The following is a 14,681-nucleotide window of genomic DNA, read 5'->3' on the forward strand; positions in this document are numbered from 1 at the left end:
GCGATTCCTCAAGGATCTAGAACTAGAAATACCATTTGACCCAGCAATCCCATTACTGGGTATATACCCAAAGGATTATAAATCATGCTGCTATAAAGACACATGCACATGTATGTTTATTGCGGCACTATTCACAATAGCAAAGACTTAGAACCAATCTAAATGTCCATCAATGATAGACTGGATTAAGAAAATGTGGCACATATACACCATGGAATACTATGCAGCCATAAAAAGGATGAGTTCATGTCCTTTGCATGGATATGGATGCAGCTGGAAACCATCATTCTCAGCAAACTATCACAAGGACAGAAAACCAGACACCACATGTTCTCACTCATAGGTGGGAATTGAACAATAAGAACACTTGGACACAGGGCAGGGAACATCACACACCGGGGCCTGTCGTTCGGTGGGGGACAGGGGGAGGGATAGCATTAGGAGAAATATCTAATGTAAATGATGAGTAAATGGGTGCAGCAAACCAACGTGGCACATGTATACCTATGTTAACAAACATGTACGTTGTACACATGTACCCTAGAACTTAAAGTATAATTTAAAAAAAAAGAAAAAAAAAACTCATGGATCATAACTGCAAGGAAAAGTATGGCAAAATTAAAACCATAACAATGCCTCACCCACTGGAAACTCAAAATTTTGTAAATCTATAGAATAAAGACAGAAGAACCAGGAAAATAAGAGGGGTGCAGTGGATAAGGAGACAATTAAAATGCAATTACAGTATGTAAGAAAAACAAGTACATCTATTTTGTCCATAAAAAATACTTTTGCAGGCTGGGTGCAGTGGCACATACCTGTAATCCCAGCACTTTGGGAGGCCGAGGTGGGTGGATCACCTGAGGTCAGGAGTTCAAAACCAGCCTGAGCAACATGGTGAAACCCCGTCTCTACTAAATACAAAAAATTAGCCAGGCATGGTGCCACATGCCTGTAATCCCAGTTACTTGGGAGACTGAGGCAGAAGAATTGCTTGAACCCAGGAGGCGGAGGTTGCAGTGAGCCGAGATCACGCCATTGCACTCCAGCCTGGGCAACAAGAACAAAACTCCATTTAAAACATACCCACACACACGCGCGCACACACACACAAAAAAAACAAGACCTTGCACCTCCTCAGAACTTGTGATCTTTTAACAATTTTATTTAACATAGTTCTTAGCTTTCTAACCCTACAACAAGTTAGAGGCAATGGATTATAAATGGAGAAAACTGCTATACGTTGACATTCTCAAAATATGACAAAAATTAAGAAATATGCAGAAAATCACAGAAAGTAAAGCCTTTGGGGGATATTTAGTGTAAACGTACAGGTTACATGCTTCCACATACCTTTGTATTCCTCTAGAGTTATTATAGTACTGCAACACAAGCACACATGCACCACACACATACACAAACACACACACACACACACAGAGTTTTTGTACTCTTAAGAATAAACTCCAATCTATACAGACAAAAAAATCCTCCATAAAGGTTCCACATAATATTATAAACAAACGGCTGTACATGTGTATTTGCAGAGGTAGCAAGATTTTGCTTATGGGGCTTAAGAAAATATATAGTCTAGTATTGTTTTATAATAGTGTTCATGAAAAGATCAGTGTAAAACAAGTATTTATCAACCACTGTATATTTGGCCTATATTTTCATCATAATACTTAAAACTACAGAGGTGTTGAAAAACGTGACCCCAAAATGCAATAAAGAACAAACATAAGAATTGTGATTATAAAGTTTAAAGTACTTTTTCCTCAGCATATGTGCAATTATAATTTCAGATAAATTGACATTATTTTTAAACACTAATTAAGGACATATAATATTCAGCATACATTTTACTCCCATTTTCTGCAGAGTTCCCACTAACAGGAACTTGAATTTTCTAATAGCTACACTGGGCATTATCTATTCTGCATGATTCATAAAGAAAGGCTTAGGCAACTCTTAGAAAATGTTGGTAAGCTGATCTGCCCTGATTTTAATGTGTTTCAATCTCTTCAAAGGAAAATTACTTAACTTTTTAATGACTGGTTAAATCAAGAGTGCATTATAAAATACTCCACCTCTTGGTAAGCAATACCATATCTGCAGTCCTAGGTATAAACTTTTAAGACAAATGTGGTAGAGAGAGGCCAGCTGTTCACCAAACCTGTCTCCTCCTCTTCCTGGAGTACTGCTAGACTACATTTCCCAGCCTCCTTTGTAGTTAGTATGGCCATGTGGCTAAATTCCACTCAACGAAATGTGAACAAAAGTGATGTACCTTTGGAAACTTCCCACACTCAATGCACGTCTTCCATTTCCCTCCCATCAGCTTGATGTGGAGATGCACAATGACCTTAGAATACATGAACTGAAGAAGCACAAACCAGTTAGAAGCTGTCTGGGGCAAAGGGTAGCCATTAGAAAAAGAGCAGCTCGCTACTCAGGAAAACCCTTTTAGTCTTTATATGAACGAGAAATAACCTTTTCTGTTTGGCCTGCATTATGGAGTTTGTTTGTAGTGTTACAATAATGAAAATTATATAAGTTGAATTAACCACCAAAATTAATTGTGAAAAGCAAATATAAAAACAAATAAATGTGCAAAACAAATTTATTCTGAACATTTTCAGAAAAGGTTTATGCCTCACTTATTAAAGCATTGTCCTTCAAAAACTAGCGAATGAATAAAATGCTTTATTTGGTTTATGTTTCAAACTTGAATATCAGATTGAGAAGTTTTGACTTACAAATAGGAAAAGAATGAATCACTTAACTGTGAAGTTAAAGTAGTAAAAAAAAAAAAAAAATCCAAAACAATAGTTAATAACTTTAACACACAGTGTTTCCTATTAATACCATACCCTGTGATCAACTTCTGCTACAACAAACATCAAAAAACTAATTTGTTTTATTATCCTGGAATATTTTTCTTGAATATTACTTGAAATAGATAATTGGCCAGCGGCCTGAAAATATTTTAGTTATATAGAGCTACTTGTCATGGGATTTGACCTGTACTTCATTAAAAAGCTAACTGATTATACTCATCTAGGGAAGCCATAACCTATTTGATTTGCCCTAAGACTATTTCATTTAACATTCATTTTTTTGGTAACACACTACGAACAAACTGAAGAAAAAATACCCACTTGGACATTATGATATTTGTTTGTAGCTTTGTCCTGGTTTTAGTTTCCTACTTAATGACTAAATGGCACCACAGTGGGTAATGCACTGGGGTAAAAATGGTGAATCATTAAAGAGTTCGTAAATTTTAAAAACAGGGGCAGGCCTTCTGGGTCCCATATGCTTCTAAGAAACCCGATGTTGTGCTGTATTAATTGAACCATGAAGCTTTTATTAGTCCTCTTTAAAAATGCTTGCAGAGAAGCTTTTATTAATGCTTGCCCCTAAATTGTTTATACTACTTAGCATTTCCATAACAATTTATATTTCAAAGAACTTTTTGATCATTAGTTACATCTACTCTACATTTCTATAGGGGAATTCAGCTGTTTAGCAAAACAGAGGCATGAAGATAAATCTCTTAACTAATTTTTGCCCAAGACTTGCCAATAAGAAAATGAATAGAATATGAGAAAATGAACAGAATATAAGATCTTGCTATAAATCTTTCACTTCTATAAATAGCTTGGTCCTCTCACTCCATATGAGTAGAGTAGTTGTAAGTGTTCCCACAATGGTGAAAAGAGAGATGAGCTAGCTTTATACAAGGGGCTTTGAAAACTAATGTTATAGGACTTTGCAACACAGCTTTGGCCACTCTACCTTCCAAACGTACCTAAAAGCACACAAGGCCAGAGCATTGCACAATTCTAAGGGCAACAGGCACATTGTGTTCTATGCTTGGAAAATTCCTTTGGATGCATTTTCATCAAAATTAATTACAAAAAATAGATTCACCAAATTTAAAAATCATACTGGAATCATGTTAGGGTTGATGTAGCCCAATTTATTTAAAAACATTCAGGCTGAAATTAGGTTTTCTATAATCTTGAGATCAGACTAAAAAGCTGCTCTGGGTTAAAATATGCTTAAACTTCTTTTGAGGAAAATAAAGGCACTCCATAAAAATCTCTTTGGTCCATCCACCTCCCCATAAAAATGAGATGGCCTAGATAGAAGCAAAGCCACTAGAATGTTCCCCTCAAATTATTGCCTTCTCTAGGTTTCCACAGTGTTAGCTTTCTTTCCTTTTTTTTTTTTTGAGACAGGGTCTTGCTCTGTGGCCCAGGCTAGAACGCAGTGCAGTGGCATTATCATGGCTCACTCACTGCAGTCTTGACCTCCTGGGCTCAAGCAATCCTCCCACCTCAGCCTCCTAAGTAGCAGGAACTACGGGCATGCACCACCACACCAAGAAATTTTTTAAAAAAATTTTTGTAGAGATAGGATCTCACCATATTGCCCAGGCTAGTCTCGAACGCCTGGGCTCAAGCAATCTTCCCACCTAGGCCTCTCAAATTGCTGGGATTACAGGCATGAGCCACTGCACCTAGCCAGTGTTAGCTTTTTATTTATCTATCATCAGAGAACAAAATAACTAAATTAGCATAGTTTTGCTCACAAGAGAGACACTTACTTGAGATAGGACTTAATGATGTATTTTTTGTGTTTATAGTCTCCAAATATGAAACATTAGTGCTGTTGAATGGACTAAGAGCATTTCTACACTTTGCCAAGTCATAGTAAAGAACAATATACATTCTACAATCCAGTATCCTTCCCCCAGGCAACCACACGATACTCTTCCAGGGAGGAGTCTGGAAATCTGTATTTTTAACAAGTCTCAGGAGATTTTTACTATCTGACATGTTTGGAAAATGCTAGATAAGATGAGTCCTAAAATCCTTCCTTCTGAGATTTGGCAATTCTGATAAAAATTACATTACTAGAACTAGTATCCATACTGTTGTACAGAGGAAATAAATTTCTGGTCATAAATTTATTAAAATACTTCAGACAATGAATGGACTAAAGCTATTAATATTTGTCTCTCCCATGAAAGGGTGCTGTCCATAGGGTAGAAACTATGTTTTAGTGCTCATTGTGTCCCTATTGGATAACACACTGGCTGGCACAAGTTAGATGCTTAATAAGTTTTGAATGAAGAGCTCAACTGCAGCAGCTAGCTGCCAATCTTATCCAGATAGTCCTTCCTCCATTCAGGATCCTCAGTGCCCAAAAGCAGTACCCAAGGCTCTAACTTTGAACATAACTGGGCAGCAAAATTCAAATAAAAACTATTAAATTTCATATACAAAAATCAGCACTTATTGTTTGACTGAATACATGATTAAGACGGTAGCATTTTGTATTTCATATCAACCATATTTGAATATGGATGGAGAACTTTTCTAAGAATGATGTTAATGCATGGGAAAAATAAGAATTCACACCACACCAGAACCAATTTTGAAGACAAACATACTCAGTCTGAAACATGGACTATTAAAGAATTTCTGGAACTACTGAAGTGAGTCTATTTTTCTTTCTGGTGCACAATAACTCCTTAGAGCCATTTGTGGAACAAAAGCAAAATAAATGGATGGTGATTGCATAAGACCAATTTAATTCTCTTTTTAGATAGTGGGGAAAAAAGATGTGAGAAAAACATATTTTTTTCTAAATCAAACAATCAGGTTATTTCTCAGAATATATATGGCACCCTAAGATGCAGGCTAATAACAGGAGAAAAATTTTTTTATGTTTGTGGCAGGAACATTTTCCTTTATCCATGCAAAGTGAATTTCAGGTCTCTGATCATAGTTTTTTTACTTGCAATAAATAGAAGAAACTCCTACCCACCTGGCACATTTACTATCACTTTCCTCAACTTCAGATTTCATTCATAAAAACTTCCCAAATTGAGGTGATTAAGACTTCTGCATAATGTTATTGTCAACACAGCAGAATGATTTATAAGAAAAAAGTACACGAGGAAATTTTGGTGACCCTAAAGTCAAGTGAGCTTCACTCAATGGTTGTCTTATTTATCCATCACCTTTTCTCTTCTGGTAACTGAACAATTATCACGACTGGCAAGAATTTCCTCATCAAAATAGCAGCTTCAAGTGAGATTTTCATTTTATAAAATCAATATTCTTGGGGAGCAGGGTATACCAACATCCACTGCCAAATATTATCACAAGAAAAAAATACTTGACCATAGTGGTTCTAAATTAATGCCTCTTTTAAACAATCCAATTTTGAAACACTGAATTTATATACAAATAAATATACATAATATTTAAAATGCAATATATACCTATATAAGGCAAATGTTATTTTAAGTTCATCCCAACAGAAAGAATAATAGTACTAGACTATAATTGTAATAAGCAATGCCGCTCACAGAACACACTTCAACAAGGTTGTTTGTAGAGGCTGGTAGGGGATGGGGTGAGAAATGGGCAGAAGAAGCTAAACCAGTGATTCCCAAAGTGTGGTCCCCAAGCAGCAACAGCATTGCCAGGGGAACTTGTAAAAATCACAATTCCTGGGCCCCACTCCAGACTTACGAAATCAAAAACTATGAGACTAGGGCTTGTTTTAACAAACTCTCCAAGTGATGTCAATGCATGCTAAAGTTTGAGAACCACTAGGCAATAAAGACTCAGAGATAACAAGCATAAGTAACTGTCATCTGCTTAACCTAGTGACATGCCAATTATCAAACATGGTTGTGACTAAAGACTCAGGGATTTCTTGACTGCACCATTTAGAATCAAGTTCCAAATTCAGCATACAAGTTGGCGGCCTGTTAGGGATGTGGGAAAAGGTTGATGAAACAGCAGAATTCCCAAACAGCTAACTTGGGTGTGGCAATCCAGGGAATGAAAATTTTGGCAAGTTTTCTCCCTTATAAGCCCTGAATATGATAGTACATAACCTTCAACTTAGAGAGTTAAATAAACCAAGGATATCAATATGCTAAAGAATCTATAAAGAAATAAATGCTCCTATAAGTATCCAAGCAGAAAATTCTCGTAAAACTTGTCTGTTACTAGTATGAGGTATCTGATCCTACTTCATCATTCCCAAAACTTGGATTGTGTTTGTTCCAAAAATGACAGCCTGTTCCTGGAGGAATGGGTGTTGGCTGTGCTGATCACAGCACTACATGAGCAGCACACATCACTGGAATAGGAGGAAGCAGGTGCTGAGATTATAATTAAATATGTATATAGGAAACAGGAGTGGCAGCAAAGAAGGGTGGGGAGGAAAAATATCCTTCCTGTGTGTCAAAGAGATAGAGGTGGAGTCAATCCACAAACTGACTTCCAAAGCCCCACAGTATAATTTAAAAGCATACAGACACGTGTTAGGTCAGAAAGATTATGGGTGCAAAATGGATTCCTATATAATAGTTCATATTCATAACTTTATGAAGTTCAATCTGAATGTTACTTTGGAAGCAGAAGAATTAAAGTCCTATGCTCAGACTACAATGCAAATCAAATCAGTTGTCCAGGAAGCAAACTGGGTTAAGCAACAGAGAATTAGCTATCGAATGCAAAATTCAAAATTTGTTACATTAAGCAATCTTTGTTCAAAAAAAAAGTTCCTTCATAAATTAAATTACTTGGTTTGAAACAACGCAAAGCAACATCTTTTACATAAAGTCTATTAACAGTTTAAGAAGCAACCAGACTGACCAGGCTGTGCAGGTGAGCTCATCATGAGAATCAGAGGGACTGCTAAAACCAGGATGCAGATTCACAGCCTTTGTCGTTCAACTGCTGACGATGATCCAGGAGGGGTTGGCAGAGGAGAAACCTAGAACATAAGAAAAATGCAATGTTTAAGATACAAGCTATGTCAAGTCACACTGAAAAAGAAACACAGAGAACTGGCCTTGAGTGTCAACTCAGCCACAGCACAACCATATGTCTTTGAGACAGTCATATCAACCTTCCAGGTCTCTAAGTCTTCATCTAAAAAGGAGCAAATTTAGCAGTCTCCCTTATAGCACAGGAATATTGTGAACATAGAAATAAAATAATAGGTCTAGAAGGAATCTGTGAGGGAGAAAGCAATTCACATAATTATAATTAGCTTACTGTTTACTGTTCACTATAATTTGCTATTATCATTATTATAGAAATTAAAAATCTTTTTTGGATTTTTGGATATAAGTATCTCATTACATAGCATTTTAAACTATCATTATCAAAGACTTCCTTTTACAGATAGGACTTCTTGGCAAAAAGAAATGTTTAACGGACTAAAAAAAGAACAAATAGGCCATAAACTATAAGAGTGACAGAAAACTCCCATGATAATTTCCACTTTTTCTTAAAGTCTTTTGTAATCTTGTTCCAGCCCAAAGTAACAGCAACCATAGTCTTTCTAGGAGTCAGACTAACAGGATGGACTTCTTAAAAGGAATTTAAGGGACTTTCTGCTTTTAATTTGAACGTACTTCCACTTCTAGACACTTAGAGGAAAAGCAACTGGAAGGACATTTTCCTAAGAGTTTACTGGAATGTCAAACTTAAGAAAAAAGCAGCAGCTTTTAAAATTACACTCAATGAGTTTCTTACTAAAATAGTATATCCCAATTGCACTATTTTTATAGACAGATGCTGTAACTCTGAGAATTATATACTCCTTTATCTTCAGAATCCAACATATTTATTATGACTAGTTTTTCCATCACTATTTTGAAAGTGTTATTGCTATTTTTGCCCAAATGTATAAAGCCAGATATAAATACATACTTTCTTTGAAGAACTTTATAACATCACCAAGAATATCTATAATACTTATACGGTCTCTAAATAGAAATGTGCTATTTAGTTATTCAAACAGCTAAGTAGTGTCATTAGACCTAGCAGGCTACTTCTCATCACATCCGTGGTGCTCAATAAGTATTAAGATTTAGTGACAATTAAAATGTACATTTTTATAAATCTCCTTCAAAAATTATATTGATGTGCTGTTTTATTAACATCATCTGAAGAGTCTTGATTTCTATGTCAATGAAAAAGCAACATCTCTACAGAAAGATAAAAATGAAGAGCAAAGTTTTTTATTTTTATATCAAGAAATGGACATTCTGACATTAGTTTTAGATAAAAATTGTTCAATGTGATATTTACTATAATAATAATATCACCCTTTGGGAGGCCAAGGCGGGTGGATCACTTGAGGTCAGGAGTCTGAGACCAGCCTGGCCAAGATTGTGAAACCCCATCTCTACTAAAAATACAAAAAATTGGCCAGGCATGGTGGTGGGCGCCTGTAATCCCAGCTGTTCAGGAGGCTGAAGCAGGAGAATCACTTGAACCTGGGAGGCGAAGGGTGCAGTGGGCCAAGATGGTGCCACTCCACTCCAGCCTGGGCAACAAAAGCAAATCTCTGTCTCAAAAATAATAATAATAATAATAAATGTAAACATCACTCACATTGTTCTTTATAGTTACAAAGTGCTTTTAGATATGTCACCATATTTGATATGACTTTCATAAGAACCATGCTAATAGATAACTTGTAACTCTCTCCTCTCACCCTGGACCTAATAGGTGAGGAAACTGAGATGCTATCTGCTTCATAATTAAAAGTAAATAAAATAAAAGTTAAATTTACTTGAATTTGAATTTATAGACTATCTTAAATTAACAAGTGTAAGCTTCAAGATTTCGTCATTCTTACTTTTTTACATTGTAGCCTGAAACATTTTGTAAATGCTCTTGATACAATCTTGATTCTCAGTGGCACAATTTGATTTTAAATTAAGAATAACGAATAGAAAGCAACAGGAAACCTTTAGAGAAGGTAAGTGAAGCAGCTCTGAAAGTTACCTTCCATCAAGGGCATAGTTAGTGTGATTTTTAAAAAAATGTTTTTCATCTTTAACGTCACTTTGTACAATTGATACTTGTGTATTTGCAAATATAACTCAAATTTAACCAATAATTTCCAACAGTTCGACAGCAGTTAACTTCTCCCACTTATTTCCACAAAAACACACATAACAACTCTCCATGACATGCTGATTTGTGGCTGGGCATGTAATAGTTGGGTTTTGACTTCACAGCTCCAAACCTGAGTTGCAAAGTAAATCTGGGATGGAAATATAAATTTGACTTACAAATATCAAGTCTTTTTGAAAGTTAAACAACTCCCCTTGCCTTCAGTCTTTTTAATAACTGCCTCCACATGACACATTGCTCTAACATTTATGAAAATGTTATCTGAATACTCTTTTAATGAAAATGAATAGGCATTTCTATATTGATATACACTAGTTTCCATTTACTGCATTTCCATTTCCAATAATCCACGTTAAACCAAAGTTATCATTACTGCCACAGCTGCACAAGTAGAATATGGTCATTTAAGGAGTTCTCCTAAAATGTTTCAGGGATACCGATCTGCTGTACATATGTGCACATCACATGTATAGATACATCATAGGCTATACATGCTTCCCTCTCCTCATGCCCACAAAATCAGATTAGCAGTCTGATCCACATCTTTTAGGGACAAAATTGATATATAATTTTATACGAATTAAGACCACTTTAAGTTGCTTGGAAAAGAAAGAAGGGTCAGTGGTCAACATCTGTCGATGAGAATGGGGAATTTATTCTCAAATCTTCCCACACTTCTTTATCCAAATGGGCTGCAGAGTAATAAACTGTTTAGAAGTTCCCCTCATATACTAGTCATTCTTATGATAAGCCTGAACTAGAAATAATAGGAAACTCGCCTTCAGGTGGGTAGATGACAAAAAAAGAACAGAAAAATAATACAAATTGTTTGTAAGTACGGATTATCAAAACATATAATAGAAATATATCTGCTTTCAATTAATGGTTTCAATGAATTTTAACATGAGTTTCCCCATGCTGTAAAAAACATATACATATAGGCGTACATTTAAGGAGATAAACACAAGTGCATCAAAAACAACTGCTGCTATGAATCCTTTGTCTCTTAAGATCCAGCAATGATTATTTTGGTTCTTAACTATATCCCTTGAGCTACATAAATCCACAATAAAAGACTAAGAGTCCTTTGCTTCAGAAAGATCATCTCTGACTACAATTTTGTCAGCTCTCTGAAGGTACTCTGTAATATCCTCAGATGTAGCACAGGGCAACAACTCAAGACGGTGACATCTTGCAGTCTCAGCTTACCCATGCAGCCAGAAAAAAGAGAGGGCACTACCACATTTCACTATCCCAGCCTATTACCGTCCTTAACATCATACGTAGTGGTCTTATCGGTCCTTTAACCATTCCATCTATGTGGCCTGCTCAATACTAATAGCATCACAAGTCAGCAGAGCTTTATATGTCACAAAGAAATTGTACATGGAGTATCTCTTCTGATCTTCACAAGAGCCCTTTGGGGTATACCGAATCAGCTGTTATTATTCCCATTTTACAAATAAGGCCTCTGAGGTGTAAAGAGGTTCAGGGATTTGTTTACAGATATGTGGCTGGCAAATGGAGGGCTGATCCTGTAACTCTCAGCCCAGTGGTTTCTTCGTGGCATTGCAAGGAATTACAGGCCACTTGAGCAGAGCTGTTTGAACATCAAGACCTTGCCTATCTACTCATTACAACTTCAGTAATGGCTCATTGTGATACAGGTCTTCTTTACTAAAGGACGTATCAAGCCACTGAATAAATCAAACTCAGTCACAAAACATGATACAATGAATCCAAAAGTTGCCATAAAAGTCTACAAATCATCTCACAACAGAAGCTTTCAAATTTGACTTAGACTTCATGTTCCTTGAATATCACAATAATCATTTTGGTTTTTAACTATACTCTGAGCTTCTTATTACAGTTGTCTTTTTTCCTCACTTTTGGGTAATTAGTATTATTTTTGATAGGGTGCTACTAAAAAAGCAGAACGCTTTTGTAGTCTATGTAGGTAACAAAAACCTTGTCTATTTAAATCTGATATATCTTTCTCATGGATAGGGCAAGCCAAAATGTACAGTTCAGTCTACACAGCCATTCACACTTATCTACAGGTCCTTCTCTTCTCAAATTGAGCCATTAACCATGGTTCCTCCATAGAGTATGCTTCAAAAACTCAGTTTATCACAATCATCATACAGATCATTTACTGGTGGGAAAAGCTTACTGTGCCAACACATTGAACACCAAGAGATTCATCAGATACTCAGTCTCTCTCTCTCTCTCTCTTTCTCTCATGCCTTAGAACGTGAAATTCTGCTGTAATTTCAACTTTGGAGAAAAGCATTAGAAAACTGCTCTTAACACTGTGTTCAATTCAACAACCCTTATTGAGCACATACAAGACACACTGTTACCCAGTATGGAAACCTTAGATTCTATTTCATTTCTCTGTTTCTTGCTTTTACCATAGACAGTCACCAGAGTCAGAAGACTGACCTCTTAAAAATATCTTTCTTATCTGAATCCTCCTTTCCATTTCAATTAATACTGCCTTAGCTCAATTAATTGTTTGTTCTTGATTGGATTCTTAATCTAGTCTTCTATCTGGTATCCCTCCCTCCAGGGAATGTATAAATAAATGAATGAGTCAGTAACTATGATTTGGTGACACACAGCTCCTTAGTTGGTATTCAAGTGCCTTCATAACTGGTCTCTTTTCATCCCACTTTTTCTCCTTCCTTCTTTTCCTCATGTATAACCCCTATGGTTTCAGGCAATCTGTGATTACTCCTAGAGTGATGTTCAACATTATTAGCTACTACCGAGGCACAGGCTACTCAGAATGAACACCTGTATGAGCACTGGTGGAGCTTTACTAAAACATATCAGCTGACTATGAGTCCTGACTATTCCTGCACAGTATCATTCGCATGTCCATGCTTTTGTGTCTCTGTCTGCAAAGGATACTATTACCTTTTCTGCATCTCCCACCTTGAATTCTTGGGGTTTTTTTGGTTGGTTGGTTTTCGAGATAGGGTATCAGTTTGTCTCAAGTGATCACAGCTCACTGCAGCTTCAACCTCCTAGGCTCAGGTGATCCTCCCACCTTAGCCACCTGAGTAGCTGGGACTACAGGCATGTGCCACGATGCCCACCTAACATTTTTACTTTTTTTATAGAAACAATTTATCCCCATCATCCTGCCTCAGCCTCACAAAGTGCTGGGATTACAAGTGTGAGCCACCGCACCCAGCCGTATCTTGAATTCTTTAAAGCCATACTGAAATGAGAATTCTTAGCCAACCACTCCAAGTAAAAGATCAGTTTTCTCATCTGTCTCCATTGTATCTTGTACCATACCCATAATAACATCACATATGTTAGACAATAATGATGCATCTTATGTTAGTGGAGTACATTCACCCATGATGAGACTATGTTCTTCAGTTCAGGGACTGCACTACATTCATCTTTGTAACCCCCAAGAACTTAACCAATGATTCTGTAGTTATGCAACTTTGAGGCAGAATCACTTAATCCAATTTGTTAGTATAGATTTCTGAAGGACTAGAACATAGTCCTTGGATTTGGATCAGAAAAAGAAAAATATTCTTGAGTTTGAGCCACCATCTAGAAAAGGCAAACCCAGGTGGGATGGGTGCCTTCATGGGCTGGGAAGTCACCAGACATCCCCAAACCTTGCCCATGAAATATGTTGACCAAGATAGGGTCACTTCTCAGGCTTTTCAATTGAAGTAATTTCTTAGCTCACTGAAAGGATTCTGTTTCTCTCTCACCTTATTAGCCTCAGCTTTTTTTCCCCAAGGACATCCATCTTTTTATTAGACAAGCTCTACAAACTCAAGTTGGCCTAAAAACAATCAAACCACTTATTCATGAAGACAGGGGAACATGGGATACAGAGATGTAAGGATACTCATTTCTCTTCAACTTTAAGTAGCAGAAGTAGGACTGTGCTCACAGTGCTCCCAACAATATTTATGTTGTCCTGAGGAAAAGGATGATGACAGTCTAGGACTCTGGGGGTTCTGGGGACTGGGAAGCTGATGGGCACAACAAGAGCCACACCAGCAATGCAGTCGGTGATTTAACCTTCCCCAATACCGTAACAGACACCTGCTGCTCTGATTCACCAAACATGCTGGCAAAGACTGGCACATCAATTACTTTTGGCTCATTCTGGACTCTGGGGAGTTATCTATGCAAGACTATTGGTTTCACTCCCCACCCGCACTGCCAAAGGTTTGCTGACTTCACCCTTAGAGTATACCTAGGAGCAGAACATGTCACCCAGAAGGCCACACATCTAACATACAGTCTCTGTGCTTACATTTTAAAAGCAAATAATAAGCTCCATTCTAAGACTTTTAGGAGAACCATTTAAGAACAGGCTACATTGTTGGCTGTAATATAGAGCAGGGAACGCAGCTTGGGAGGTTAGTTATGCATATATTTTGCATATTTAAGATAAGATTCAGTAGTCTATACTATAAATATAACTCAATGGTAACATCTAAAAATACATAACATAATCAGGAGTGGTCTGCTGGATATTGCATTTCGTAAGAAGAAATCTTGCCAACTACAGTACCTGCACTAATAAAAATAGACCTTTTCATAGTAAGCCTTGATTTTTAAACACTGGGCTTAGCCCCAGGGTATCCAGTACCCAACCCATATTCCAAATGCCTCTACATCATAAAGATCATTTTATCAAAAAGTCTTACTCCACTGATTTTT

At 36.8% G+C, this 14,681-nt stretch overlaps 1 protein-coding gene across 6 annotated transcripts in view; it reads right to left on the bottom strand.

The window, feature by feature from the left end:
* HDAC9 (histone deacetylase 9) overlaps positions 1-14,681 on the bottom strand; it is a 914,075-nt gene that overhangs the window by 831,357 nt on the left and 68,037 nt on the right. For all 6 annotated transcript variants that reach the window (XM_055272501.2, XM_055272504.2, XM_055272505.2 and 3 more), the window contains exon 2: positions 7,692-7,812. In XM_055272501.2, coding sequence (XP_055128476.1) covers positions 7,692-7,716 — 25 coding nt within the window. In that variant the 5' untranslated portion in view covers positions 7,717-7,812. The remainder of the gene's footprint in view (positions 1-7,691; positions 7,813-14,681) is intronic.

The sequence above is a fragment of the Symphalangus syndactylus genome, chromosome 3 (genome assembly GCF_028878055.3).
Source record: "Symphalangus syndactylus isolate Jambi chromosome 3, NHGRI_mSymSyn1-v2.1_pri, whole genome shotgun sequence".
NCBI classification, from domain to species: Eukaryota; Metazoa; Chordata; class Mammalia; order Primates; family Hylobatidae; genus Symphalangus; species Symphalangus syndactylus.